The sequence below is a fragment of the Xenopus tropicalis genome, chromosome 6 (genome assembly GCF_000004195.4).
Source record: "Xenopus tropicalis strain Nigerian chromosome 6, UCB_Xtro_10.0, whole genome shotgun sequence".
NCBI classification, from domain to species: domain Eukaryota; kingdom Metazoa; phylum Chordata; class Amphibia; order Anura; family Pipidae; genus Xenopus; species Xenopus tropicalis.
The window spans coordinates 5,097,573-5,120,837 of NC_030682.2; the positions used below are offsets into that span (position 1 = coordinate 5,097,573).

Here is a 23,265-nt window from a genome sequence, read left to right on the forward strand (position 1 = left end):
CTTGTGGGACTGTAACTGCCGATACCGGATAAACTCCCCTTCCCCGTACCGCTACTGACACGGCTTTATTCGCGGTGTTCCTGCATTTTGGACATAATGGACTCCAAGGCTTCGTGTTTATGATGCGCTTGGTCACGCCCACTCCACTCCTGGCCACACCCCCCGATTGTGCTTCTGTCGCTCTAAGGTTCTACTGTGCATTGAATTCCAGGTGACAATAGCAACCAGCGTGGGGAGACACGGGTTAATAACTGCAGAGACCTCTCCGAGGGCTGAGAATTCCGCGACTTGAGAGTGAAAATGATTTGACTCTGGCTCCGTATTGCCAGAGGTGTGAGGGGGATGTTAGCCCACCAACAAGATGGCGGCACCTATATTAGTGACAGGGAATCTGCTGCCTATTGTGTGTATGGCAAGCCCCACTTGCTCCTCTGGCCGGGACTGGATAGCTTTGTAACGTTTGGCTCGTTAGTGCCCCAGGTCTTGCCAGTCTGCGGAGCCTTAACCTCAGGTGTTTGTCCAGGCGCGGGGGCGCTAGAAAAGGCCTGTCCAGCTAGGTGAGATAGGACATGGATTACACGCAACATGGGCCATTGAAGTGAGTGATCAGCTTTTTAGAGTGGATTTAATCAAGAATGCAGGCTTACACAGGCAGAACTTCATTTGATAAAAAGTTTTGCCTTGATTGAGCACTGTAATGGTTAAAGGAGACATATCCTATAAAAATGATGAATGTGCCAGGGAATTATACTCCTCTAGATATAGAAGGATTGTGCTTAAAGTTGTGTTTCTGACTGATTTATTGAGAAATTCCCCCAAACCCCACTAGCCCCGCCCATCTGTGCCACTTCCTGCTGCCTCCTTTCCCAGGCTGTGCAGGGGGGCGGCGGCACTGTAGGATAGGAACCAATCAGCAGCTAGGCTGACCTGATAGGGAACTGAAGCCTGTCTGTGCTTGTGTGAGTGCAGGGATGTGATATGTCCCTATTAAATGATGCCTAGCTGCATATTTTTGACAGAACCACATGAACTTCTATAATATTTATATGATATGTCTCCTTTCATCACTTGGATTTCCTTCTCCTTCTCTAACCCATTTGCTTTGGCTGTTGGCTACTGGGCATGCCCAGTTCCTCTCAGATTACTAAACACGCCCTCCAGTCTAGCAGCCAATGAAGACATAGCATTGCTGGTTCCCATAGAAACTCAGCTCTGGCTTTCTGCTTCTTTTTTCTCCCAACCTCCTCTCCTGAGTGCAGCTTAAAGGAGACATATAGGATAAATGGGAAAACCCCTAACCCTGTAAGCAATTATGAATAATATCCGGTGCTGGTTTCCCTTTGGGCTAAACATTAACCCTATCTGTAACAATGGCCCCTTTATTGGAGCTCCCTATAGATCCTCTCAGGTCCCTGTCTGGGTTTCACATGAGGGGGTGGGCGTGTCCTAACGGTCCCTGCCAGAAGCACAGTAGGAGGGGGAGAGCCAATCACAGCCCTGCAGTCACACAAGCACAGACAGGCTTCAGTTCCCTATCAGGTCAGCCTAGCTGCTGATTGGTTCCTATCCTACAGTGCAGGGTACGGAGGGCCGCCGGCTCCCCAGCTCATCCAGAGAATTCAGCCAGCAGGAAGTGGAACAGATGGGCGGGGCTAGTGGGGTTTGGGGGAGTTTCTCAATAAATCAGTCAGAAACACAACTTTAAGCACAACCCTTCTATATCTAGAGGAGTATAATTCCCTGGTACATTCATCATTTTTATAGGATATGTCTCCTTTTAAAAACACAATTGCATGGATACAGCCATTGGCGAATTGTTTTGTAAAACTTCCACGAAATTTCGGCATGAAAATTTCACGGTTGGGTCAAAAAAGTCATGTTAAAAAAAAGGTTGCGGCCATGTAAAAAAATTGCACGCGTCAAAAAAGTTGTGCAGTACGTGCATTTTGCACATTTTGTTGCCTTTTTGTGATTTTTTTCATACTTTTGCTGATTTTACGGTGATGCAAAACAGGTCAGATTCGCTCATCACTAGCGTCCAACACCCAAAGATTATTTTTTATCTGTGGCCCCCTTGGAATTCCCACACTGAATTAATACAGTTATTACTTACGTACTGGGAAGAGAAGACATCTTTTTATCTGGTTTGGCTTAGGGAGGAGATTGAGATCATCAAGGTAGTACATTTTGTACTAATTAATCATATAATCAATACATTTATTTTATTGGGTATAAATCCAGTGCCTGGTTGTCTTTCTTTATTGCTTTACGTTTTTGGAGGTGGTAGACTAGAGCACCCCCCCTCACATATAGGGTAGATTAGCTCAAGTAATAACCTGTGCCGGTTATATCTCTGTACTATATCCATGGTTATCCTATAGAGTTCAATGCTTTCCTTCTGTGATGTCTGCCAGGAAAATAACTTACCGTCCAGAGGCCGATTAATAAAGCCTGGAACTCATATTTTCCTTTTAGGCTGGAAATTAAGACAATAATTAGTTAAAGGAGACATATAAAAAAAAAATAACAATGTACCAATGAATTATACTCCTCTAGATATAGAAGGATTGTGCTTAAAGTTGTGTTTCTGACTGATTTATTGAGAAATTCCCCCAAACCCCACTAGTCTGAGGACCCCTGCCCTGGAGCAGAGGAGGAGAGGAATAGGAAGGGAAACAGCTGCTGGCCAGGGCTTCATCTTGTGCTCTCTGTCCCCTTCACCCAGCAGGAGGGATTCACCCCATTGTTGCCCACTGCCATGGGAAAGGGATAGAAGAGCTCCCAGACATATGTTTCCCCAAGATAAATGGAATAAATGACAGTGTTACACTACAGAGCTTGGTCAGGTCAGTCTCTAAACCATCAGGGACATATTTATCAAAAAATCATAATCCCACCATTAAGGTCCCAGAAACCACCTTCATTATCAACTCGGCACAATTGCTCTCTGTGAGAGAAGAGGGGAGAAATCCACTGATCTGCTAATCCACAAACTGCCTTTCCAGTGCCTGGTCCAAAATAAGGCTCAGTATAACTGATTGGATGGCACCCAAAGTATAGTTAGTACCAAAGTCGGGTGCTCACTGCGCAATAATGCGCAAAAAGAGCAAAAAACGGCATGCTGATGTAAAAAATACAACTTTTTAAACAAAAAAATCTCAACATAACATGTTTTTAAACCCAGTCAACTCCAGTTCTGGCTCCTGATGAAGAGAAAGGGGGGTTGAAACAGGGCTGACCTAATAGGGAACTGTTTAGCCCAAAGGGAAACCAGCACCGTATATTTTTCATAATTGCCTACAGGGTTAGGGTTTCTTTTTTCATTTAGTTAGAGGAGTATAATACACTGGCACAGTCTTGTTATTCACACAATATCTCTCCTTAAAAGGGCACATATTACTCTAAAATGGCTTTTCCCACTGGAGGTGCAGGCTAATAGAGCACACACTCCTGTTGGGGGAAACAATAGTTTTCTTTATAAAAAAAAAAACAGTCCCCGTCCATTCTAGCCCTCTAGCACCGGAGGACCATGTTATTTATCACGCACAGAGGCAGGCCGACCCACCTTCGCCACAGCTGCCCCCCCCCCCCCATCTGAAGCGATGTGAAGGCCTTTCCACTGGTGACTCCATTTATTGCCAGTAGTGATGGGCGCAATGTTTCGCCAGGCATGGATTCGCAGCAAATTTCCACGTGTCGCCATTGGCGGATTGTTTCGCGAAACAGATGAAAAAATTCGGCGCATGTCCAAAAATTGTCACCGGCGTCAAAAAAGAATAGCCGCGCGCCGAAATAATAGCCATGTGACAAAATAATAGCCGTCTGGGAACCCAATACCCCACCCCCCCCCCCATCCCCTGCACATACAGCTCCCTCTCTCCCTCACTCACACTCACACTCAGTGCCGCCCATACAGTGTCGGGCTCATGTTCCCTTCTCCCCGGCACATAAACCCCCAACTGATCAGTATCCGGCACGGACTCAGAACTAAATGCCCCGCACTCAGTGTGGCCCTTCCCTGAATACTGCAGCCGAGGGCCCAAAGGCCCCTGTACTGTGCTACTTGCCTGGGATTCCCAGCCCCGCCCATTCCCTTTATACCCGCCCCCCCGCCCATATTATACCCGGGGCCCTTATTTCTCTGCTGCCCCAGCGGGAGGGATCGGATTTATAGAGACGGGGAATCGGCGGCAGAACCCGAACCCTACGGGGAGAATGTGCCCGATCCCTGGGAGTCTGAATCCCCCGGCGCTATTCTGCGCCTCCTCCGTACATTCCTCCCAGATAATCCCACTGCCGGGCAGGGAACTTACTGTGGCACCCGATCAGCTACAGACTGTGCGATATTTATCAGCGGAAGGAATAATAAAACAACATTTTTTCAAGATGAAGAAACACAGAGGCGTCAGTTCTACAGGTTAGAAAGAAGGTAAAGCATAATGGGCGGGGCTTCAACACCACCCAATAGGAGGCATACTTGATGTTGCTAGTTGACCAATCAGGGCAAAGAAAGGCTGAATATAAGGAGGCTCCGCAGAGGCGATTGAATTAATTTTTGTTTTTACAAACAGAGTTTGAGGAGAGAATGGCAGAGACTGCAGCTGAGACCGTTCCGGCCCCTCCCCCGGCTGAAGCCGCCAAGAAGAAGAAGCAGCCCAAGAAGGCGGCAGCGGGAGGCGCCAAAGCCAAGAAACCCTCCGGGCCCAGCGCGGCCGAGCTCATCGTGAAAGCCGTGTCCGCCTCTAAGGAGCGCAGCGGGGTGTCCCTGGCCGCTCTCAAGAAGGCTCTGGCTGCCGGAGGCTACGATGTGGAGAGGAACAACAGCCGCCTCAAGCTGGCTCTCAAGGCCTTGGTCACTAAGGGGACTCTCACCCAAGTCAAGGGGAGCGGAGCCTCCGGATCCTTCAAGCTGAACAAGAAGCCGCTGGAGAGTAAGGAGAAGGCGGCCAAGAAGAAGCCAGCGGCGCCCAAAGCCAAGAAACCAGCGGCGGCGGCAAAGAAGGCGCCCAAGTCTCCTAAAAAGCCCAAGAAGGTCTCGGCAGCAGCAAAGAGCCCCAAGAAGCCCAAAGCTGCCAAACCCAGGAAGGTGGCCAAGAGCCCGGCTAAAAAGGCCGCCAAGCCCAAAGCTGCCAAGAGCCCGGCTAAAAAGCCCACCAAGCCCAAAGCTGCTAAAGCAAAAAAGGCCGCTCCTAAGAAGTAATGTGGCCCCGGGGCCCCAGCGCATTGCACCAAAGGCTCTTTTCAGAGCCCCCACCTCCCCCAGCAAAAGAGCCGATATCTGTGCGACTGCGTTACTGTAATATGCCGGGGTGTTCAGTTCGGGCAGAGCCCCTGTCCCACCCAGTGGTACCGGCCCTGGGCCCTACGGTCTAGTCCCGCCCTCACACGGGTTGTACAATTCCCCATTATATTTACTCCGAGGGATCATTTTATATCCTCTGGGCCGATCCCTCATTACATTACACGGGAGAGAAACAAGTTACCCCCAAAATAAGGGAGCAACGCCCGCGTCCGTGTTCCCTGCCACAAATAGAGATTCAGCCGGGGGGAGATCCGTCCAAAACTAACTACAGACCGGACCTGTAACCCAGCGCTGAGTGCACAGTTAGTGACAGGGCGGCACCTAGTGGTGATTCGCGGTTTTACAGCTTCATTTAGCAAATATTCATTTCCATGGGTTTTGGTTTCAGCCCTTGTCTCCCGGCTGAGCGGATTCAGGTGGAACCCGGGGAATAAAACGGGGAGCGGCTGTTCCAGTGCGGGAAACTGACAGTTTGTTACACGGGGTTCCCTTACTGATATCTTGGATTAGCGGCATTGAAGTGACAATGTGCACTGGGCTCAGCACTACATTGCAACAAAACATAAAGTCCAACGCTAAAGGCTCCGTCCCCTTAGCAGGTTATACTGTACGGGAGCAGAATCAAGAACAGTATCTAGTAAAATTATGTCTAAATCAAGAACATTTTGGCGGGATGTCTGAAATCACCAACGGGTTTCTCTGACCCAAACAAAGAAGCAATTACCGTAACCCATTAAAATAGGCTATGTAGCGTTGCAATGATTTCCTAGATCAACAGCGCCCCAGGTGGCATTTCATGTGAACAGAACATTCCCGAGCAGAATCGGTTATTCAGCCTATTTCTTGCAGAATCAGAGACTCCGGGCTGAGCGCGGTTGCCAAGTAGCAGCTGCGCTTAGAAATGACCTGCACTGTAGGGCGCGGCGCTTGTTGCTCGGCTCATAGGGCCCGTATAGTGCGGTCAGTCAGTAATAAACACAGGTACCGGCTCTTTTGCTGGGGGAGGTGGGGGGCTCTGAAAAGAGCCTTTGGTGCGATGCGCAGGGGCCCCGGGGCCACATTACTTTTTAGGTGCCGCCTTCTTTGCTTTAGCCGCTTTGGGGTTGGCGGCCTTGGCCTTTTTAGCCGGGCTCTTGGCAGCTTTGGGCTTGGCGGCCTTTTTAGCCGGGCTCTTGGCAGCTTTGGGCTTGGCGGCCTTTTTAGCCGGGCTCTTGGCCACCTTCTTGGGTTTGGCCGCTTTGGGCTGCTTGGGGCTTTTGGCGGCCTTTGCCGGTTTCTTCACCTTCTTGGGCTTTTTAGGGGACTTGGGCGCCTTCTTTGCCGCCGCCGCTGGTTTCTTGGCTTTGGGCGCCGCTGGCTTCTTCTTGGCCGCCTTCTCCTTACTCTCCAGCGGCTTCTTGTTCAGCTTGAAGGATCCGGAGGCTCCGCTCCCCTTGACTTGGGTGAGAGTCCCCTTAGTGACCAAGGCCTTGAGAGCCAGCTTGAGGCGGCTGTTGTTCCTCTCCACATCGTAGCCTCCGGCAGCCAGAGCCTTCTTGAGAGCGGCCAGGGACACCCCGCTGCGCTCCTTAGAGGCGGACACGGCTTTCACGATGAGCTCGGCCGCGCTGGGCCCGGAGGGTTTCTTGGCTTTGGCGCCTCCCGCTGCCGCCTTCTTGGGCTGCTTCTTCTTGGCAGCGGCGGGTTCTGCCGGGGGAGGGGCCGGAGCGGTTTCAGTTGCAGTTTCTGTCATTCTAAAAGATACCAGTCAAACCCACAGAGAACAATAAATTCTCTGTGTTTTCCAGTCCTCTTTATATACATCCCTCCTTTTCCCCGATTGGTTCATTCTCTGGCTAATCTTTCCTTCCTATTGGGTGATTTTCATTTCCCCGCCTATAAACCTTTTCCATTCTAACCTGTAGCGCGGATGTCCCTGTGTTTCTATAGACAAAAACATTCGTATTTTCTATCGGCTCTGAGTATAAATATGCCCCAGTCTGTATGGGATCAGCTGCCCCAGTAAGTGCCCGGGTCTGTGCCACTAATTCCCATTCTATTGGCTGCCTATATTGCCCAGAGCAGCTCCTTGGAACTCAGTCCCGCTCCCCGGAAAGGCTCCGCTTCATTTCTCTCCTTCCCATTTCTGGGAATTGTTGGGGATGAATAGAAATCCTTCCCCTCCCGCTGTTCCCCCAGAGAAATAAGGGGGCCCCGGGTATAATATGGGCAGGTGAGTGAGAGAGGGGGAGGCTCTAAAGGGAGTGTGGGGGGGTCGGAGTCCCAGGCAAGTAGCACAGTACAGGGAGCCATTGCTGGGGGAGTTTGGCTGCAGCACTCAGGGAGGGGTCGGTCCCACTGACCGGATTGGGTTATTGGTTCCATTCTAGAGACTGATCACTTGCTGATCCCCAAACATGGGCACAGGGAGAGGGAACATTAGATGCTGCACTGGATCCAGATCTGTATTATTAGTATATGGGGCAAATCCCCACTGCACTGAATCTTATCATAAGGAATATGGGGGGGTGCCAAACTGGGGGGCAGGAAGGGTAGAACCACTGGCTCAGCGCTGGGGTAAATAAAGTGAGAAACCCAGACTGGTACCAAGATGCCCAAAGGGTGTTGGGCAGGAGAAGCCCATTCAGTCTCCGACTCACTGACACACAGGGCCCTATAGGGAACATGGGCCCCAGGGGGATACATTGTGCTGCTGTGGGGGGAGCGGAATTACTGACTAGTGAATTTTGTCACCAGATATCGGGGAAAAGCAGTTTGCCATGGGGAATTTTTTCATGAAAATGTATGTTTGCCATTGGCGGGTCATTTTGTGAAACAAAATAAAGTTGTTGCGCATCAAATAACGCCGCAAGTCCAAAAATATTTTTTTTGACGCACATTATTCTGGCTGTTTCAGGAATCTTTTTAATCCTGTCTGTAACAATGGCCCCTTTATTGGAGCTCCCTATAGATCCTATCTCTTCTCTGTCAGAGTTTGAAATGGAGAGTGGGCGTGTCCTAACGGTCCCTGCCAGAAGCACAGTAGGAGGGGGAGAGCCAATCACAGCCCTGCAGTCACACAAGCACAGACAGGCTTCAGTTCCCTATCAGGTCAGCCTAGCTGCTGATTGGTTCCTATCCTACAGTGCAGTGTACGGAGGGCCAATCAGCAGCTAGGCTGACCTGATAGGGAACTGAAGCCTGTCTGTGCTTGTGTGAGTGCAGGGCTGTGATTGGCTCTCCCCCTCCTACTGTGCTTCTGGCAGGGACCGTTAGGACACGCCCACTCTCCATTTCACACTAGACAGAGAAGTGAGAGGATCTATAGGGAGCTCCAATAAAGGGGCCATTTTTACAGATAGGGTTAATTTTTAGCCCAAAGGGAAACCAGCACCAGATATTATTCATAATTGCCTACAAAATTAGCCATTTTTCCCATTTATCCAATATGTCTCCTTTAAAAAAATCGGCACCTGGGGCTTCCCTGTATATTACAGCTGCTGCGCTTCCTGGATTATTGTTCTCTCATAATAAAAACAGCACAATGGTAGCACTTTTTGTGTTTGGGGACCAAGGGATCAGGCAAGTTCCACAGAGCCAGTTACAGATCTTATAGGGAGGGGGTGAGTGGCTCTGAGAAGAGCCTTTGTGTTGCTGGGAGTAGGGCAGGAGATGGGGAGCAGTTACTTGGCGCTGGTGTACTTGGTGACAGCCTTGGTGCCCTCGGACACGGCGTGCTTGGCCAGCTCCCCAGGCAGCAGCAGGCGGACCGCGGTCTGGATCTCCCGGGAGGTGATGGTGGAGCGCTTGTTGTAATGAGCCAGGCGGGAAGCTTCCCCTGCGATGCGCTCAAACACATCGTTGACAAAGGAGTTCATGATGCTCATGGCCTTGGAGGAGATGCCGGTATCGGGGTGCACCTGCTTCAGCACCTTGTACACGTAAATAGCGTAACTCTCCTTCCTTGTCTTCCTGCGCTTCTTCCCATCTTTCTTCTGGGTCTTGGTCACCGCTTTCTTGGAGCCTTTCTTCGGGGCTGGAGCGGACTTGGCTGGTTCAGGCATGATCAACTAACCTTACGCTTTCCGATATACGAGAAAACTATTCTTTCCTCCTCCCGGGCTGCTGCTGCTTTTATAGCCCTCCCATGCAAATAAGGGAACTCGGAACCTGCGTCTGTAACTGGTCGGTTTGTGTCACATGGCATAAACCCTCCCATCTACAGCTACGGATTGGTGTTCCAGATAGCGTCTGTGTGATTGGCTGCAATCGAACTTACATGACAAAAAAAAAAGGATGAATGCGCTTAGAGCAATTTATTGGCGCTTCCTAAAACCCCACTGTGATTGGCCGAACCAGAATTCACCCAATTAGAGAAGAGAGGTGTGTCCTGCGCTGCCTACTAAAACCAGTACTTGGCGTAAGAACGCTACATTCTTCTATTTCTTTGCAGCTGAGTTGTATTGACGATCATGTCCGGCAGAGGCAAACAAGGCGGGAAGACTCGGGCTAAGGCCAAAACCCGCTCATCCCGGGCTGGGCTGCAGTTCCCAGTTGGCCGTGTTCACCGCTTGTTGAGGAAAGGCAATTATGCCCAGCGGGTGGGAGCCGGAGCTCCGGTCTATCTGGCCGCAGTGCTCGAATACCTGACCGCTGAGATCCTGGAGTTGGCCGGGAACGCTGCCCGGGATAACAAGAAGACCCGTATCATCCCCAGGCACCTGCAGCTCGCTGTGCGCAACGATGAGGAGCTGAACAAACTGCTCGGAGGGGTGACTATCGCTCAGGGCGGGGTCCTGCCCAACATCCAGTCCGTGCTGCTGCCCAAGAAAACCGAGAGCTCCAAGGCGGCCAAGAGCAAGTGAGCTGCCCGGTCACAGTGCCCCCATCAGGAAACACAAAGGCTCTTTTCAGAGCCCCTACACCGGCTAAAGAGGGCTGCATGGCGCACACACAGGGGGGGGGGGAGGGGATTCCTACTGATCATTATAGTTCCTTACAAGCCCGTTAGTACAGACAGAAGGCGGTGGAGGCGTTTATAAGCTCCCCCAGTGGTATTTGATAGAGGTCAGTCCGTACTACGGATATATAAACTGGCTTTGGTCCTGTAATAAAACTCATTAGGGAAAGATGTTGGGAAAACTCTTAGTGAAGAGAATCCTGTGAAACACGGCGCTTCTGTTAGGGTTCCGGGGAGTCTCCTGTTTCTAACCCCCCAGCACTGAGGGTTTTGAAACAGACTTGGGTTTATTCTGGAGACCGAACTGAAGCGGTCAGTGTGGGGCCGGGACTGTGGGAGATTGTGCTGCTCAGTGAGTACCAAGTACCGGTGCGGAGACCGAAACCCACTGTGTCCTGTGTATAAACCGCATCGACTCCCAATAGAACAGACAGGGAGCGATGCGATCTTTTACTTTAGATCAAGTTTCTCTGGCACAGTGAATTGTACCCCGACATTATACGTGTGTGGGCGGATTCTATGGCAGGGGGTACAGGCACTATTAGATGTGGCGGGATTTCCCGGGAGGGATTACTCGAAATACGGTAATCCGAACTGCTCTGCCATTGGGTTTAGTCCTCACAGTACATAGCGATATATAAAAGAAGCAGTAACAGCTCTGAGACTGAGCAAGTGGGGGCTCTGAAAAGAGCCTTTGGGTGCGATGGATCATTAGCCGGAGGGAGCAGATTCAGCCCCCGAAGCCGTAGAGAGTGCGGCCCTGGCGCTTGAGAGCGTACACCACATCCATGGCGGTGACGGTCTTCCTCTTGGCGTGCTCGGTGTAGGTGACGGCGTCCCGGATGACATTCTCCAGGAAAACCTTGAGGACCCCCCGAGTCTCCTCATAGATGAGGCCAGAGATGCGCTTGACTCCCCCTCTCCGTGCCAGGCGGCGGATGGCGGGCTTGGTGATGCCCTGGATGTTATCCCGCAGTACCTTCCTGTGCCGCTTGGCGCCTCCTTTCCCCAAACCCTTCCCGCCTTTGCCGCGTCCGGACATTTTGCTATTAGTTCTGATAAAATATCAGTCTGTAGCACAGTCTCTCTGGTCGCTCTTTTATACACAGATGAGAAGGAGGAGCCAACTGAGTTCGGGCGGGGTTTAATGTACCGCCAAAACTCCTTCATCTCCGATTGGCTCCAGACAAATCGATTTCAGTTTCAAATGACCCGCCAAAACAGCCCGCTCTAATTAACGAACTGAATCCAAATCCATCGCTACAGGATACGGGGAGAGGGGATTATTTTTATTTTGCGTTGCAAACGTTGCGGCTGAGTGAGACTTTATGTGCAGCCTGAAATGTCCCTTATCTGCTATTTATTCTTACCCTGTAGGGTCATTATGTTTGGGGATCGTTCTGCTGGAAGTAACTGCTTGGGGCAAAAAAAGTAAAACCTTCAGAGTCCCCCGAACGCCGCTTTGTATTTGTAGTAGGGATGTGACCTCAGCAAGTTCCCTGGGATAGGAATTGTATAGGATTGTGTGAGAGCCAAACTGCCACTAGGTGTCGCCCGAGCACCAAGGAACAGTGTAACAATCAGAGCCGGGCGTTAGATTAGTGGAGCTGACTGGTTCCGTGGTTTCTTTTCCGTTGTTATACGCGGCCCAGTGGGGCTTCCGATTCAGAAAAGACGGCAGTGGGATTTGGCTGGACAAAAACATTTTACACATATAAGAGGGAAATGTACATTGTATAAAGCGCGATGCATTTACATGCACCCGGTACCGAAATATCACCGCTAATAAATCAAGCCGAACCGTTAAACTGTAAATGTATTTTCCTGTGGGGCGGCTGCTAGAGGGAACCCTGGTCTATTTTGGCGGCCAAATGAAATCTAGCGATTATCGAACATAGAGGCGGGATCTATTTAAATTAACCAATAACACATGATATTTTAGGCGGGATTAAAGAAACTGAAGTGGATTTGCGGAATCGGCAGGGGCGTGCTTCTAATCACCCAATCACAGGGAGGAGACGCCAATAAAAGCAGAAACCAGAAGCAGTTTGTTTCAATTTGAGTGTTACTCAGGTTTTGTTTTTATAGTTACAGAATGGCCCGTACCAAGCAGACCGCCCGCAAATCCACCGGAGGGAAAGCTCCCCGCAAGCAGCTCGCTACCAAGGCAGCCAGGAAGAGCGCCCCGGCCACCGGCGGAGTCAAGAAACCTCACCGTTACCGGCCCGGCACAGTCGCTCTCCGGGAGATCCGCCGCTACCAGAAATCCACCGAGCTGCTCATCCGCAAACTGCCTTTCCAGCGCCTGGTCCGGGAGATCGCTCAGGACTTCAAGACCGACCTGCGCTTCCAGAGCTCAGCCGTCATGGCTCTGCAGGAGGCCAGCGAGGCTTATCTGGTCGGTCTCTTTGAGGACACCAACCTGTGCGCCATCCACGCCAAGAGGGTCACCATCATGCCCAAGGACATCCAGCTGGCCCGCAGGATCCGAGGCGAGAGGGCTTAGATCCAACCCGCACAGCCTCCCAGCAGCACAAAGGCTCTTTTCAGAGCCACCAAATCCCCAATCAAATCAGCTGAACCCCAGATTATCCACTTACTCCCGTGTAATATCCGCATTTCCCTCTATATAAAGGGGCTTTGGTTCCATAATCAGCTCCCATTCAGGGTCCCATTCCTGCACCGTTTCTAGGTGTTATCGCCCTGAGGGGAGAGGCCAAAGGAAAGGCCCAAGTGCGCTTTACTGCAATGTAGGAAGTTTATCAGCCGTGGGAGGGAGAATGTGCTACAGTCCGGGATACACAGGGGAACAGTGTGAGAATCAGGGGGGCCTGAGCCAACACAGTCGGTTCCCTCGCACTGACACCCGGTCTGTGGCTCCGGCACCATTGTGCCCCGAAATCTCAGTGCCCGCCGCTCCCCCCGTCATTACTCACATGAGGTTCTCCAGCCCAAAGATCCCACTATTTGCCCAGGGTCAACGATAGTGAGAGTTGCACAGAAAAATCCTGTTCAAGCCGAAGCCGAAGCCTCAGCTCATATTTCGTGTGCGGAAGGGGACACAAGGCGAAGACTTTTGAGAGGGACCGGTGTTACCAACAGATTAGTTATCAGATCGCTAAATATTAACTTCCCCCCTGCGATACTGCGACTGGGCCGGACACTGACCAACCTATGGGGAGTGTATGTTTGTGTGGGGGAAGAGACTACGGGCTAAACCAGAAAATTACAATGGAGTTTATCAAACTGAAAGCTATGTAGAAAGTTTAGAATATAACGAGTTACAATTCAGTGACTATGGGCGGATCCGAAAATTGCCTTTGGGTTTATGAGCGGATCAGCAGTCAGATTTACCCGTATGTGTCACACAGCCGTGTTTAGATAATGTGGGCGGCTCTGAGAAGAGCCTTTGGGTGCATGTTTTTTTATAGTTTGACTTGTCGTTCGGAGCTTTACTTGCCCTTGGCCGCCTTGGAGCTCTCGGCTTTCTTGGGCAGCAGCACGGACTGGATGTTGGGCAGGACCCCGCCCTGAGCGATAGTCACCCCTCCGAGCAGTTTGTTCAGCTCCTCATCGTTGCGCACAGCGAGCTGCAGGTGCCTGGGGATGATGCGGGTCTTCTTGTTATCCCGGGCAGCGTTCCCGGCCAACTCCAGGATCTCAGCGGTCAGGTACTCGAGTACTGCGGCCAGATAGACCGGAGCTCCGGCTCCCACCCGCTGGGCATAATTGCCTTTCCTCAACAAGCGGTGAACACGGCCAACTGGGAACTGCAGCCCAGCCCGGGATGAGCGGGTCTTGGCCTTAGCCCGAGTCTTCCCGCCTTGTTTGCCTCTGCCGGACATGATCCCCAATACAATTCAGCTGCAAAGAAATAGAAGAATGTAGCGTTCTTACGCCAAGTACTGGTTTTAGTAGGCAGCGCAGGACACACCTCTCTTCTCTAATTGGGTGAATTCTGGTTCGGCCAATCACAGTGGGGTTTTAGGAAGCGCCAATAAATTGCTCTAAGCGCATTCATCCTTTTTTTTTTTGTCATGTAAGTTCGATTGCAGCCAATCACACAGACGCTTTCTGGAACACCAATCCGTAGCTGTAGATGGGAGGGTTTATGCCATGTGACACAAACCGACCAGTTACAGACGCAGGTTCCGAGTTCCCTTATTTGCATGGGAGGGCTATAAAAGCAGCAGCAGCCCGGGAGGAGGAAAGAATAGTTTTCTCGTTTATCGGAAAGAGTAAGGATAGTTGATCATGCCTGAACCAGCCAAGTCCGCTCCAGCCCCGAAGAAAGGCTCCAAGAAAGCGGTGACCAAGACCCAGAAGAAAGATGGGAAGAAGCGCAGGAAGACAAGGAAGGAGAGTTACGCCATTTACGTGTACAAGGTGCTGAAGCAGGTGCACCCCGATACCGGCATCTCCTCCAAGGCCATGAGCATCATGAACTCCTTTGTCAACGATGTGTTTGAGCGCATCGCAGGGGAAGCCTCCCGCCTGGCTCATTACAACAAGCGCTCCACCATCACCTCCCGGGAGATCCAGACCGCGGTCCGCCTGCTGCTGCCTGGGGAGCTGGCCAAGCACGCCGTGTCCGAGGGCACCAAGGCTGTCACCAAGTACACCAGCGCCAAGTAACTGCTCCCCAGCTCCTGCCCTACTCCCAGCAACACAAAGGCTCTTCTCAGAGCCACACACTTTCTCTTTAGAAGATTTGTAACTTGTTCTGTGATGTTAGTGAGGAATTTTCCTTAATATATGTAGAAAACAAAGCTAATCCGCACTATTAATGGCCATTACGTCCCACATGACTTGCCTGCTCGGGTTCCCATATACAGTTTATATAGGGAGGCACAACTGGGGGACGCGTTTCTAATCTATAGAATAGGAGAGATGTTTGTGCTGTTTCTGTAATGCAGAACATGCTGATCCCATTGTACAGGACATTGTTACAGTGTCCCATTGGCTGTAGGTGAGGTTGGATACAGCGTTGCTACTCATACCCTCCTATAGTAACGCCGAGGGTGATTTCTACCCACAGCCATAGCTTTCTCCTAGTCTGGGCTTTCCAGCCGATTAGAGGCCGCACAGGACATGACTTGCACAGGGAGGCAGATTCCTACACCCAGAGCAGTGTCTGACCGTACGGATTATTATGGGGGGGAGCCTGGGGCTGTAGTTGCTGTGTGAATATTGTCCGGGACGCAGTGAGTTAAACAACGCGCTGAGAGAGGGGGGAGCAGGGAACCGCCATTACTAGATCCTCACTCGCTGTACTGTAGTGTATTCAGCTGCATTTCAACCCTTTCCTGTGGCGCTGTATTTAATTCCAGTGGGCGCGGGTAATTGATGACAACGGATTTCATTGTTCTATTTTACGTAAAACCGTTATTAGGGAGTTAAAATGTAAACAAGCCAATAGTAAAGCCGCATCTTTGGAGGGAACCAATGTGTGAGCTTTTTTATTGTTCTTAATAACCAATACGTGTTCACAACTACTAAAGCGTCATCTTAGCTCCGCCCACACGTTCAGTTCCCTTTCAGGTCCTCTCCGGTTGTATAAAGAAGAGGTTGCCCGAAGCGCTTGTTACGTAGAACTCAATTTGAGAATGTCTGGACGCGGTAAAGGCGGGAAGGGTTTGGGGAAAGGAGGCGCCAAGCGGCACAGGAAGGTGCTGCGGGATAACATCCAGGGCATCACCAAGCCCGCCATCCGCCGCCTGGCACGGAGAGGGGGAGTCAAGCGCATCTCTGGCCTCATCTATGAGGAGACTCGGGGGGTCCTCAAGGTTTTCCTGGAGAATGTCATCCGGGACGCCGTCACCTACACCGAGCACGCCAAGAGGAAGACCGTTACCGCCATGGATGTGGTGTACGCTCTCAAGCGCCAGGGCCGCACTCTCTACGGCTTCGGGGGCTGAATCTGCTCATAAACCGATATAAACACAAAGGCTCTTCTCAGAGCCGCCACATATTCTCTTTGGAGCTGTTACTGCTTATAAATTAAGTTCTTTTAGTTATGGAACCAGTTCACTCACTTTTTGTCTAGAGTTTCACAGGATATCTATATTTTAGTCTTTCATTATGGGTGAGATCTAAAAACGCTTTCTTGGGTCTGTACTTTGGGCTAAACATTAACCCTATCTGTAACAATGGCCCCTTTATTGGAGCTCCCTATAGATCCTCTCAGGTCCCTGTCTGGGTTTCACATGAGGGGTGGGCGTGTCCTAACGGTCCCTGCCAGAAGCACAGTAGGAGGGGGAGAGCCAATCACAGCCCTGCACTCACACAAGCACAGACAGGCTTCAGTTCCCTATCAGGTCAGCCTAGCTGCTGATTGGTTCCTATCCTACAGTGCAGTGTACGGAGGGCCGCCGGCTCCCCAGCTCATCCAGAGAATTCAGCCAGCAGGAAGTGGCACAGATGGGCGGGGCTAGTGGGGTTTTTGTGGAATTTCTCAATAAATCAGTCAGAAATACAACTTTTTAAAGAGCAAGGAAAGGCTTCTACTATAGCCCCTTATATATTATAGAGCCCCCTTGCCTTTAGCAAATCGCCAACTTTATTTTTTAAAATAATGCTAACTTCTCCCAAATATTGCCTCTGTCACCCCTAACTACTAAAGCGTCATCTTAGGAACTGAAGCCTGTCTGTGCTTGTGTGAGTGCAGGGTTGTGATTGGCTCTCCCCCTCCTACTGTGCTTCTGACAGGGACCCTTAGAACACGCCTCCCCCCTCATTTGAGACAGAGACCATAGCAGATTTTTGGGGAGCTTCAAAAAAAGGAGCCATTGTTAAAGTTAATACCCCACTATAGTCCCTGGGATACTAGGAATTGTCTAAAACACTCAGATCGCACAATCACTCAAAAATGCCTTTGCAAGAGTTTTTTGTGCGATATGAGCGTTTTAGCAATTCCTAATACTGTCTATGGCAGGGTACTTTCTGGTGCTTTGTAGCCCTGACACAACATGGGCCCCATGTCATTGCCCTTATTGAAAAGGAACTGCAGTTGCAAATGAACAAACAAAAAACAAAGTCTTTATTTCTGTTGAGAGAAGCGCTATTATATCCCTATGGGAGGTTATTGTGCTTGATGCTACTCAGATCCAACACAAGTCTTGTATTCTGCTTCCTCTCGTGTAGGGTAAATAGCAGCGCTGGGTGCAATGGAGAGGGAGGAGCTGCTCATAAGGAAACACAGTTTATCCCGTGGGATTTCAGGTGACGGGAGAGGTTGCGCATATGGAAGAAGCTCCTCACACACTCAGTGCAGCTGAACGGTTTCTCCCCTGTGTGAACGTTCTGGTGATGGCGAAGGTCTCTTTTCTGTAGGAATCTCTCCCCGCACTCTGTGCAAGTGAAAGGATTCTCATCTGTGTGAAGTTTCATGTGTTTCTGCAGGTTGCCCTTGAGGTAGAATCTCTTCCCACACTCTGTGCAAATGAAAATCTTCCTCCCCGTGTGAATTCTCTGGTGGCTGCGCAGGTTGCTCTGCACATTGAAGCTTTTCCCACATTCTGTACATTGGAACGGTTTCTCCCCCGTGTGGATAATCTGGTGACGCTGGAGCTGAGCTTTCCGGCTGAAACTTTTCCCACATTCACGACACTTGTAAGGTTTTTGCCCAGTGGGAGGTCTCTCTTGTAACAATCTCTCCCCGCACTCTGTGTTCTCGTCTGTGTGAAGCTTCTGGTGTCTGTACAGGTGGCCCTTAACTGAGAACCTTTTCCCACATTCCGTACATTTAAAAGGTTTTTCCCCCATGTGGATCAGCTGGTGTTGCTGCAGCTCAGTGTTCCGGCAGAAACGTTTCCCACATTCGGTGCATGTGTAGGGTTTCTCCCCTGTGTGCATAACCTGGTGCCGCTGGAGCTGGGTGTTGTGGCAGAAACATTTGCCACAATCCCTACACATGAAAGGTTTCTCCCCTGTGTGAGTTCTCTGGTGAATATGGAGGCTGTTTTGCTGAGAATATCCTTTCCCGCATTCTGTGCATGTGAATGGTTTCTCCCCTGTGTGGATTAACTGATGTCTCTGAAAATTTGATTTTGAACTGAAGTGTTTCCCACACTCTGTGCAGAAAAAAGGCTTCTCCTCTGAGGGAACATTATTATTATTATTCTGGGTACAGAGGTGGGAGAGAAGATCGATGTTACTAGAGAAGCTTTCCCCACATTTACAGCAGATAATAACTGGCGCTTCAGAGTTAGCTGAGCCGGAATCACACTCAGAGTCAGTCAGTGCTTTGTGCTGTGCTGCCCCCGGCAATACTCCAGCCCCCGGTAATGGCTCCTTGGCTGTATCCAACATATGAGTCTGACCATTGGTCTCTGGTATTAGGGTGCTCTGAGGCTTTAGCCAAAGGCTAGAGGTTTTAAGCTGCCAATTCAATTGAACATTAAGGCGATTCTCTAAAAGAAGAAAGACAAAGTGAAGACAATTAAACAATAATTGTATTAAAGTACAGGGAAAGGTAGAATCAATAGGGACAACCCCCTGTGCAGCAAATATAGAGGATAAACAAAGTCTGTATGTCCCTGTGTATTCCTCTTCCTGAAACCCCGGAGCCTGCTAATGAAAGCAACAGTGATGCCTGAAAACTGAAAAGGGCTTTAACGGTATAAAAATACAATTTGCTTTGTGCCTGCATGGGTACGACTGGTGGGTTGGCTTCAGAAAGAGATCAATCAACTATCCCCGGTTCCCTGTTTCACTAGTAATTCAATATTGATGCAAGGGAAGACATTACAGGGATTTGTAGTTATAAATGTATGATAAAATTTACAAACCATACCGGGTGAAGGTAAATCGCATATGGTGGTTCTAACTATTATTATTAATATTATTACTTACTTTTCATAGGCTGGCACCTCCCTGAATGGCAGTGTTGTGGGGGCACCCAAAGGCTAAGTAAAATGGATGTGCAACTGATCAGCTACAAACCTACAATAGAGAGGGGACTGATCAATGCACATTTCCTGGTTCCATTTCACTAGTAATTCAGTAACTGTGCAAGTGAGTTTTTTTTAAAAAACATAGTATTTAGTTTATTAATTCATCAACTCTCTCTATTTTATATGCTTGTAGCTGATCTGGCCACATCAGTGCACTTCCATTGTACTTATATATTTACTTACCTTAAGGTCCCCATACACAGGCCGATCCACTCGCTTGGCGATGTCGCCAAGTGAGCAGATCTTCTCCCAATATCCCGATATCGGGAGAATCCAGGCCAAACGATCGAATTATAACGATGGGTATAGGCAAAGTCCGTCCGATGCGGTCCCTGATCCGACTAGATTTTCTAACCTGCCCGATCGAGATCTGGTCGATTTCAGGCCAGATATCGGTCGGGCAGGCCCGTCGGTAGTGCCCATACACGGGCCGATTAGCTGCTGAATCTGTTCAAGGGACCCATATCGGCAGCTAGAATCGGCCTGTGAGAGAGAGAGAGAGAGAAGACACAGGCTGCAGAGCAGATAACTTCTGTGCATGGGTTTAGGAGTAACATAGGAACCTACATAGCACATGAGCTTTGCAGAATAGAATGGGTTTGGATTGCTGTGTAAGGACCCTAGACCCATTGTATTCTACAGAGCTTATCTGCTATGTAATTGGTGCCTTTTCTTCTTTTTTTTTAACTGAATGGCTGCCGTACATTATATTTTAATTACTTTTCAACAATTTTTGGTGTTACTGTTTCTTTAAAGGAGACATATTGGATAAATGGGAAAAACGCAATTATGCAATAATATGAATAATATCCGGTGCTGGTTTCCCTTTGGGCTAAACATTAACCCTATCTGTAACAATGGCCCCTTTATTGGAGCTCCCTATAGATCCTCTCAGGTCCCTGTCTGGGTTTCACATGAGGGGTGGGCGTGTCCTAACGGTCCCTGCCAGAAGCACAGTAGGAGGGGGAGAGCCAATCACAGCCTTGCACTCACACAAGCACAGACAGGCTTCAGTTCCCTATCAGGTCAGCCTAGCTGCTGATAATTTTTATAGGATATGTCTCCTTTAACCCTAAATATAAAGTACTCACTGTCTGCAAGAACAGAGTCCATTTCCCTCTTTATTGAAGTCACATGACCCTCAGCATCCGACTCTTCATTCTCCGATTTTACTTCAGTCTTTACAGAACCTGACAATACAAGTACATAAGACACAGCAGCCGTATCTAACTATCTCTGTGCCACCTTCTGTACACTATATAGGGTCATTTTCAATATGGAACACAAAGTAGATGTGCTGCCCCACTGCTCTTTTATGAATTACTGTTACACAGGGGTTTTTGCACTGATGCCCAACAGACACAAGAGCTGAATATATACAGAAGGCAGAGCAGTATAAAAATCTGAAATAAAAACAACACAGACAAGCAATACAGGATTCACAATCATGTCATGTCCAGACCAGAGCTTTAAATTCCCAAAATTTTAAGGGTTCGGGATCAGCTGAACAATAACAATCGAAATCCTGCAAAAACCCTGCTGTACTCTCCTAGCAAAAAATAATGAAGGGAACCGTATTGGGAAACCGTCCCTACCTGAACAAAATAGGTTAAACTTGATGGGCAGGTGTCTTTTTCCAACCTCCTGTACTATGTTCCAGCCTTTAAGCTAAACATCCAGTCAGCAGATTTATGGGTTTCAAAACAGTGGAGAAAATGTGATAAATTGCCAGTTCCAGCAAGTAATAGGGAATTTGTAACACCAAGTAGGAACATTAGGGCAAACAAAATTCCCACATACTTACCCCCATCAGTAAGTGGAACGGCCAAGATTCCCGTCGGATTCTGATGATCCACAGGGTCCGGTTCTTCTTCCTTTATCGTTACCTGGAACATATCTGTTTCTGCCTCTGGGGAAGCTGCCAGTAAGGAGCAGACAACACAACAGATTTTTTAAAGGAGACATATTGGATAAATGGGAAACCCCTAACCCTGTAGGCAATTATGAATAATATCCGGTGCTGGTTTCCCTTTGGGCTAAACATTAACCCTATCTGTAACAATGGCCCCTTTATTGGAGCTCCCTATAGATCCTCTCAGGTCCCTGTCTGGGTTTCACATGAGGGGTGGGCGTGTCCTAACGGTCCCTGCCAGAAGCACAGTAGGAGGGGGAGAGCCAATCCCAGCCCTGCACTCACACAAGCACAGACAGGCTTCAGTTCCCTATCAGGTCAGCCTAGCTGCTGATTGGTTCCTATCCTACAGTGCCGCCGCCCCCCTGCACAGCCTGGGAAAGGAGGCAGCAGGAAGTGGAACAGATGGGCGGGGCTAGTGGGGTTTGGGGGAATTTCTCAATAAATCAGTCTGAAACAGAACTTTAAGCACAATCCTTCTATATCTAGAGGGGTATAATTCCCTGGTACATTCCTGTTTTGCACAGAATATGTCTCCTTTAATAAGAAGAAAAAACCCTCAGGCTCCTTAATATGAATTCTCAGTATAACATGATGGCAGAGATGATTCAGTACAGGGAGCTTGTGGGGGACACAGTGTTATAAAATGAATATTAAGATGTTAGCTCTGCTTTACTAAGGAATCATCTCTGATCACCGCACATACATAATTACCCATGATGCTCCTTTAACATAAGACAATTACTTACTGCAGCAAGATACTGAATCCATCTCGCTCTTTATTGGGGTCAGACGATCCCTCATTCTCCGGGGTTACTGTAGGTTCAGCCCAGAAAGATCCCAAAGTCAGGAAACTTCATATACACACACTGAAACATCAGCAGCTCATTAGAAAATACTGTCAGGGAAATAGCAATGCAAGAAATAAACTGTATAATAGTTTAGAAATAAACACAACTTGGCACAGACAGTGCAGGGAGGAGGAGGAGGAGGAGGAGGAGGGAAAAGCACTTACCCAGTAGCCCAGGCTGGAGATGTGAGTGCAGGGGAGGGACAATGCCAGGGACACAGGGGAGGGAGTTACAGGGGCAGCAGGACACAATCCCCAGCCGGTCCCTCACTGAGTCCCCTCACATCTCGGCTCAGCTCTATCCTAACTGTGTATGGGAGGAGGAAGTGACATCATCAAGCCGCCCCAAAGAGGCGGTACCTAGCTCCTCCCACCAGTGACACGGGCCAGTCTCAGCCAATAAAGTAAACACTAACAGCAACCTACGACCTAGTGCCCATAGCAGGGTGCGCCGCCATTTTACTGGTGGTTAGAGCTTGTATCATGAAAAGTTCATGCTGAGTTTGGTAAGTGCACATAAATGGTGGGGGGATTACTTAATGTTCCCCTACGTAGCACAGCACTCCAATGAGAAACCCACAATAAATATTTTGTACAACGGAAATATTGCCCTTGCTCACTGGGTGATTTTTGTTCTCAGATAACGCAGTTTTGCTTAAACTTGAATAATTAAATCAGTATTGGGCCAAACCTACCCAATCCTAACTATTCATAAATTAATATAATACCAGGGTTATTAATATTTGTTTGTAATTATTTATTAGTGAATTATGTATCATACTGTTAGAAATTCACTAATAAATAGCACAGACTGGACAGTGTGTAATATATGTGTCACCAAGCAACATGTTAATTCCACAAGTCCCACAGCCGCCCCTCTCTATCGGCCCCTGCAGCGGGATTAACCCCCAGTCCCACAGCCGCCCCTCTCTATCGGCCCCTGCAGCGGGATTAACCCCCAGTCCCACAGCCGCCCCTCTCTATCAGCCCCTGCAGCGGGATTAACCCCCAGTCCCACAGCCGCCCCTCTCTATCAGCCCCTGCAGCGGGATTAACCCCCAGTCCCACAGCCGCCCCTCTCTATCGGCCCCTGCAGCGGGATTAACCCCCAGTCCCACAGCCGACCCTCTCTATCAGCCCCTGCAGCGGGATTAACCCCCAGTCCCACAGCCGCCCCTCTCTATCAGCCCCTGCAGCGGGATTAACCCCCAGTCCCACAGCCGCCCCTCTCTATCGGCCCCTGCAGCGGGATTAACCCCCAGTCCCACAGCCGCCCCTCTCTATCGGCCCCTGCAGCGGGATTAACCC

At 49.6% G+C, this 23,265-nt stretch overlaps 8 protein-coding genes across 8 annotated transcripts in view; 4 read left to right on the forward strand and 4 right to left on the reverse strand.

The window, feature by feature from the left end:
* The first annotated feature begins 4,564 nt into the window (after positions 1 to 4,564).
* On the forward strand, positions 4,565 to 5,251 carry LOC100498492 (histone H1B). Its single transcript, XM_018095112.2, has one exon. It carries the CDS (start codon positions 4,586 to 4,588, stop codon positions 5,198 to 5,200), a length of 615 nt encoding a protein of 204 aa, XP_017950601.1. The 5' UTR covers positions 4,565 to 4,585; the 3' UTR covers positions 5,201 to 5,251.
* A 1,059-nt stretch (positions 5,252 to 6,310) lies between these two features.
* Positions 6,311 to 7,050, reverse strand: LOC100496496 (histone H1B). Its single transcript, XM_002941338.5, has one exon. It carries the CDS (start codon positions 7,032 to 7,034, stop codon positions 6,363 to 6,365), a length of 672 nt encoding a protein of 223 aa, XP_002941384.1. The 5' UTR covers positions 7,035 to 7,050; the 3' UTR covers positions 6,311 to 6,362.
* Positions 7,051 to 8,949: 1,899 nt separating this feature from the next.
* Positions 8,950 to 9,517, reverse strand: LOC100485294 (histone H2B 1.1). The gene has a single exon (XM_002941354.5). It carries the CDS (start codon positions 9,343 to 9,345, stop codon positions 8,965 to 8,967), a length of 381 nt encoding a protein of 126 aa, XP_002941400.1. The 5' UTR covers positions 9,346 to 9,517; the 3' UTR covers positions 8,950 to 8,964.
* Positions 9,518 to 9,739: 222 nt separating this feature from the next.
* Positions 9,740 to 10,203, forward strand: h2ac7 (H2A clustered histone 7). Its single transcript, NM_001030332.2, is given in 1 exon segment — positions 9,740 to 10,203. A coding segment is annotated over 1 exon segment (393 nt). The 5' UTR covers positions 9,740 to 9,753; the 3' UTR covers positions 10,147 to 10,203.
* A 2,102-nt stretch (positions 10,204 to 12,305) lies between these two features.
* LOC100497127 (histone H3) lies at positions 12,306 to 12,801 on the forward strand. Its single transcript, XM_012953339.3, has one exon. The coding sequence runs from the start codon at positions 12,337 to 12,339 to the stop codon at positions 12,745 to 12,747; it is 411 nt and encodes a 136-aa protein (XP_012808793.1). The 5' UTR covers positions 12,306 to 12,336; the 3' UTR covers positions 12,748 to 12,801.
* Positions 12,802 to 13,661: 860 nt separating this feature from the next.
* LOC100485854 (histone H2A type 1-like) lies at positions 13,662 to 14,128 on the reverse strand. Its single transcript, XM_018095114.2, has one exon. The coding sequence runs from the start codon at positions 14,084 to 14,086 to the stop codon at positions 13,694 to 13,696; it is 393 nt and encodes a 130-aa protein (XP_017950603.1). The 5' UTR covers positions 14,087 to 14,128; the 3' UTR covers positions 13,662 to 13,693.
* A 320-nt stretch (positions 14,129 to 14,448) lies between these two features.
* On the forward strand, positions 14,449 to 14,933 carry LOC100498072 (histone H2B 1.1). The gene has a single exon (XM_002941348.5). It carries the CDS (start codon positions 14,496 to 14,498, stop codon positions 14,874 to 14,876), a length of 381 nt encoding a protein of 126 aa, XP_002941394.1. The 5' UTR covers positions 14,449 to 14,495; the 3' UTR covers positions 14,877 to 14,933.
* A 2,096-nt stretch (positions 14,934 to 17,029) lies between these two features.
* Positions 17,030 to 23,265, reverse strand: part of LOC105945412 (zinc finger protein 665) — a 78,074-nt gene continuing 71,838 nt past the window's right edge. Inside the window, exons 6-9 of the mRNA XM_031903961.1 lie at positions 21,857 to 21,920; positions 21,000 to 21,113; positions 20,287 to 20,385; positions 17,030 to 18,652 (exon numbers count right to left, since the gene is read on the reverse strand). Of these exons, the coding sequence (XP_031759821.1) occupies positions 17,427 to 18,652; positions 20,287 to 20,385; positions 21,000 to 21,113; positions 21,857 to 21,920 (1,503 nt within the window). The 3' untranslated portion in view covers positions 17,030 to 17,426. The remainder of the gene's footprint in view (positions 18,653 to 20,286; positions 20,386 to 20,999; positions 21,114 to 21,856; positions 21,921 to 23,265) is intronic.